The sequence below is a fragment of the Pteropus vampyrus genome, unplaced genomic scaffold (genome assembly GCF_000151845.1).
Source record: "Pteropus vampyrus isolate Shadow unplaced genomic scaffold, Pvam_2.0 Scaffold124, whole genome shotgun sequence".
In the NCBI taxonomy this organism is placed as follows: Eukaryota; Metazoa; Chordata; class Mammalia; order Chiroptera; family Pteropodidae; genus Pteropus; species Pteropus vampyrus.
In genome coordinates, this window is record NW_011888905.1 from 2,603,547 (window position 1) to 2,608,464 (window position 4,918).

Sequence of the window (4,918 nt, forward strand, 5' to 3'; positions counted from 1 at the left end):
CTGCCAATTGGAGACTCTCAAAATAGCGCAGTAACTTGATCTGGGGGGGTTGTCAAGGGTCGGAGGGCTTCCCCTCTTCACTGCTGCTCAAGCTCCCTGGGAACGGAGAGGTAAAACTCAGCCAGGGGAGACTGGTCGGCATCCAGCACGGTCCAGGTGAGAGTAAGGGGATGCCGAAGAGCAGCTGGAAACCTCTGGGTGACGCCCACCGTCGGAGTGTTGCCAAAGCACCCGCTGCAGCGTTCTCCCCGCGCCTCCCCGCTCCCCGCTCTTTTGGAACTCCCAGAGAGCTGCCCGGGGAGAGTGGAAAGTTTCAGGGTCACGGAGAGCCCCCCTCCTCCCCCACTTTCCATTGTCTAAAATCGGCCTCAGCTGTTCTGAATTTTTTTCTTCGGTGGTGATGTCAGTCCATCAAAGTGTCTCACCCCATGTTCCCCCAGGGGACAACGACGGGGTGGAGGGAGCTGGCAGGACCCTATTAGAAACAGGAGGTGGGGCCAGGAGCAGAGATAAAGGCTCAGGTCTGACGGGGTGGGGGGACTCCCAGACGCTCAGCCAGCAGCCCATCCTTTCTCTAGTTCCCCAGTGTCCGCAGGTCACCGACGGCCACAACCCAAGATGGAGGCCATCAAGAAAAAGATGCAGATGCTGAAGCTGGACAAGGAGAACGCTCTGGATCGGGCAGAGCAAGCCGAGGCCGAACAGAAGCAGGCAGAAGAAAGAAGCAAACAGGTAGGTACCTGTGTGATCACTCACCTGCTGGTGAGCAAGACGATGCAGTGGAAGTTTTCACGGGAAAGGCAGAGGCCTCGGGTGTTAGCTCCTTTTTCAGGTGGGAGGGACCCTTCTTCCTCGGTCTTACCAGACAGGGAGAGGACAACTAGAGTGTCTGCCACAGACTGCCTGTGTGACCTTGGGAATGTCAGCAGCCCCTTCTCAGCCACAGTGTCTCCCTGATTTAGGTGAGAGTAGCTCACGTTTTGGAAGAACCTCTGACTTCTAGAGGAAGAGGTGGGAGGCTGGCATGCGGCATCTCTTTGCCCTTAAATGGAATCATAGGCTTCTACACCCTAAGATGTTTATCGCCCCAGGGTCTTAGACGAAAACCCAGCATGGCTTCGTCGTCTTAGGGGTCACAGGCCAAGGCCGTAGCATGACTCCTGGGGCAGCTGGCCGGAAGTTACTGCAGAGGAACTGAGACTTTCTGGGGATGGTGAAATAGAGGCTCAGCCCTGGGGTCTTCCAGGGCTCAAGAGCCCAGGGTCCGAGCCTGCACTGGTGTGTGTGTCTGTCTTGTGTGCGACTCTCGTGGCTCCTATAGCTGGAAGATGAGCTGGCAGCTATGCAGAAGAAGCTGAAAGGGACAGAGGATGAGCTGGACAAGTACTCTGAAGCTCTGAAGGATGCCCAGGAGAAGCTGGAGCTGGCAGAGAAGAAGGCGGCTGACGTGAGTATTAGAGAGATGGGGGGTGGGTTTCACCCGCGCATGTAAGATCTTCGTGTCAATATGACTAAGGCCAAACACACTTGGACATGCACATACTTGTGGATTCACAGAACACAGACATAGAAACCACCTGGACGAAGGGAAGGGACGCAGTCCAGGGTGCTATCACTTATCCCACCTCCTCCCCCACGCCACATTCTTAGCTTTTGTGTCCAAGGCTTGGCATGTAGGTATGGGTATTAATAGGGAAACTCTCATCTCGCAACTGCCCAGCAAAGCCAGCTCAGATTTCATAATGGGATCAAGGCAGTCGCGTTGACCCTGGCCCTATATGGGTTTATTTATGTTGGCCGACGTGGACATCTGTCCTTATGCCACGGAGATGCCATAGGAAGCGTCGCTCCTATAGAGCAACAGAGGGGACATACAGCCTATGATAGACTGTAATAGAAAGAAGGAATCTTAGATGTCGGGCAATCTTAGAGGGTAAAGGTGTCACCGCCAGACCTTGCACTATGACCTTGACTGAACTACTCAGCTTCTCTAGGGCTGAATTTTCCCGTGGAAAATGAAATAACTTCCCTTTGCCACTTTATTTTACCCCACCATCCCCTACTTTTCTTCACCTTCGACCTCGAAGTTTACCACGAAGTTAAACGAGAGACTACATGGGGAAGATTTTTGGAAGAAAAGTCCCCCAGGAATCTTAACGACAACAAGAGGGTGTCCCGGTACTGATGGAAACAGGTTCTCAGCCCTGGGTTTGAGGGGAAACAGCACGTGTCTTTAAAAATCACACTTGGTTTTGGAAAATAGCTAGCGAGAGTGGGCCGGGCACGAAGGTTCTCGGATGCTCACATGGGGCCTCTTTGCTGTTAGGGTCCCCTGTCGGTGGCTTCCCACTTTCAGTGGCCTGGGGAGGCGCTAAGTACTGGTGAATACACCGAACGGAGGGCCCGGCACAGAGTGGAGCGTGCGCAGTGTGTGTACTCATCGTTTCCAAAAGCCGAGGCCACTGCCAACTATTAATGCTCCCTTTCCTCGGGAAACTGCAAAAAACACAGGTTACCCCTCTGGACAAGCGCTTGATGGCCTGTTGGAGTTGCCTGACCTAGGCTCCAGGTATGGCTGGTTCTAGTAAACAGGCGTGGGGATAGTTTCTGCAACCTGGCACGTCGGGTGAATAAGTTTTGTGAGACGTAGGCTGACGACTGCGGGTAAGTCCTCGGGCTGAAAGAGCCAGCATGCGGGTGTGAGCAGGTGATTCCAGGAACGGCGAAGAGAACAAGCAAGTCTAACCTGAGATCTGGGGGGAGAGAGTGCCACAGAGGTTCCAGACGACATACAGGTATCGTCGGAAAGATAGTTTCCTGGGGATGAATTATCTGTCCTCAGCTGTTTTACACACATGTGCACGCCCACGTGCCATTCCCCGCCCCACCTAGGCCTACTCAGTACCATCGTATGAGATAGCTATCGATACACCTGTATCTCAAATGAATACATATTCATTTGAAAAAAACTTCATATTTATATAGAAATCCACCCCAAACCATTAAATATGTAAAGTGTAGGTTAAAAAAAAACTCATTCAATTTCCCAACAAGTCACTAAGTACCTCAGAGATCTGTAGAACAAGAAATAGGAGAAAGATTGAGGGCAGGAGGCAGAAATCTGCTGGGCCCTGGCGGAGGCAGGGAGAAATGTTTCTTTTCTCAAAGCTGGGGGCCGCGAACTCCCACCTGCGGGGCGGGGGTGTGGGATCCTGCCACAACTTGGTTTTGTACAGTTTTCTTGGAACATTGCCATGCCCATTCACGTGCATGTTGTCTGCCGGCTTCCTCCTGAGAGGGAATGGCAGCCACACCTGATGGCCTGCAAAGCCAGAGATGTTCACTGTCTGCCCCTTTGCAGAAAAATTTGCTGACTCCTGCCTCACAGCGTCAGAAGGAAAGCGAGGCATTTATAGCAATTGGGAAAAGTACCGACTGAGGAGGCAGCAAGGTTTAAAGTTGAGAGCAAGGGTCAGTCATCAGCCACATGATGCATGTGTCTCTAGGGGAAGGGAGTCGCAGCTCAGTTCTGCCCTTCGGGTTAATAAACAAGTAAACAGAGCATCTTACTTTGACGCAGACATAAGGAGAAGAGGGGGAGGAGTCAATAACTGCACGTTTATGCAGAGTCCTGGCTATCTGAGAAGCCTGGCTGCAAAGCGCGGGATTTGCTAGGACTGTCTGAACAGAGAAAGGCCGGGGGATGTGAGGTGAGTCCAAACTTTGTTTTTTCCCTCCCCGAGTTCGTCTAAGATCCTCTTTTTTTCTTAAGTGTGGAAAAACATACATAACATAAAATTGGCCATTTTAACCATTTTAGAGCATACAGTTCAGTGGCAGTAAGAACCTCCGCGTTGTTCTACGACCAACGTCCTAGGTCCTTTCAATCTGAGATTAAATCAGAAGCTGATTAGGGGAGAGGAGAGGAAAGAGAATGCAGTGGCCGGGTCATGGGGTCATCGCACCCTTTTTTAAGTACAGGAGGTGGCGGAATGGGGAGAGGACGGACATACACAGACACACGCGCCCGTCGAGAGATTGTGGTTTCCGTTGGTTACCAGGAAAGCAACAGCACTGGGCACCATTCTGCCCATCCATCACGCTTTTAGGCTATCGGGAGTCAATGCACCTGTTTCCATGGATCAAGGGAAGGTCATCTGTTCAAATCCACCAGCATCAGGCCGGAGGCGCTGCTCTCTCCACCCCTTTGGTTTGTCTACTGTGCTGTTTCCTCCCTAAGGCCAAGGGAGGTGCAACAGTGCCCCCTGCTGACCAGCACCCAGACGCAGAGCCCTGTTCTTCCTTCCCGCTGACTGGGGGGATAAAGGGGGGAGAACAAAGCGCACAGGTTACTCTATCAAGCAAATTACTTTTTGTCTGTCCGCCGTTGTTTCCTCTGAACAGCCTCATTGCTGTGTTTCTAAAAGGAGACAGGGAGACAGAGTCTCTGGAGAAGTGGCCTCAGAACCAGGCGCTGAGGGCAGCAGCTTTTACCTACCAGGCCGTGGGGGGCTAAGATTATTAATCCGAAGTCCTGTTCCGCACCCTAATTCTCTAAGGGAAAAGAGGGCGGCGCCAGAGGAGAGATTTACTACCATTCGTTACTCGGAAGGTGGGAGGTATACGGAGAAATGAGAGGGAAGATGATAAAATTTTCAAATCTCTTTACTATGGTGCTTCCAAAAGTCCTGCCTGGCAGTGCCTGTAGGGGCGGGTTCCAAATAAATAGGTCGCTGGGGTACCTGGAAGCAGAAGCAGCAGAGAAAGTGGTGACAGTTATAACACAGAATGGAGGCTCCGATCCCCAGTGCAGTGATCCGCGACAGAGTTCCTTCTTGATAAGATGGGGGCATAAGGTATCTTCCTCACCTACAGAAGCAATTGTAAGCGATGATTAATTACCGAGTCCTGAACCATT

The 4,918-nt window shown here is 51.9% G+C and overlaps 1 protein-coding gene across 1 annotated transcript in view; it reads left to right on the forward strand.

Annotated features, from left to right (window-relative positions):
* Positions 1-618: 618 nt before the first annotated feature.
* Positions 619-4,918, forward strand: part of TPM3 (tropomyosin 3) — a 24,622-nt gene continuing 20,322 nt past the window's right edge. Inside the window, exons 1-2 of the mRNA XM_023534313.1 lie at positions 619-732; positions 1,322-1,447. Of these exons, the coding sequence (XP_023390081.1) occupies positions 619-732; positions 1,322-1,447 (240 nt within the window). The remainder of the gene's footprint in view (positions 733-1,321; positions 1,448-4,918) is intronic.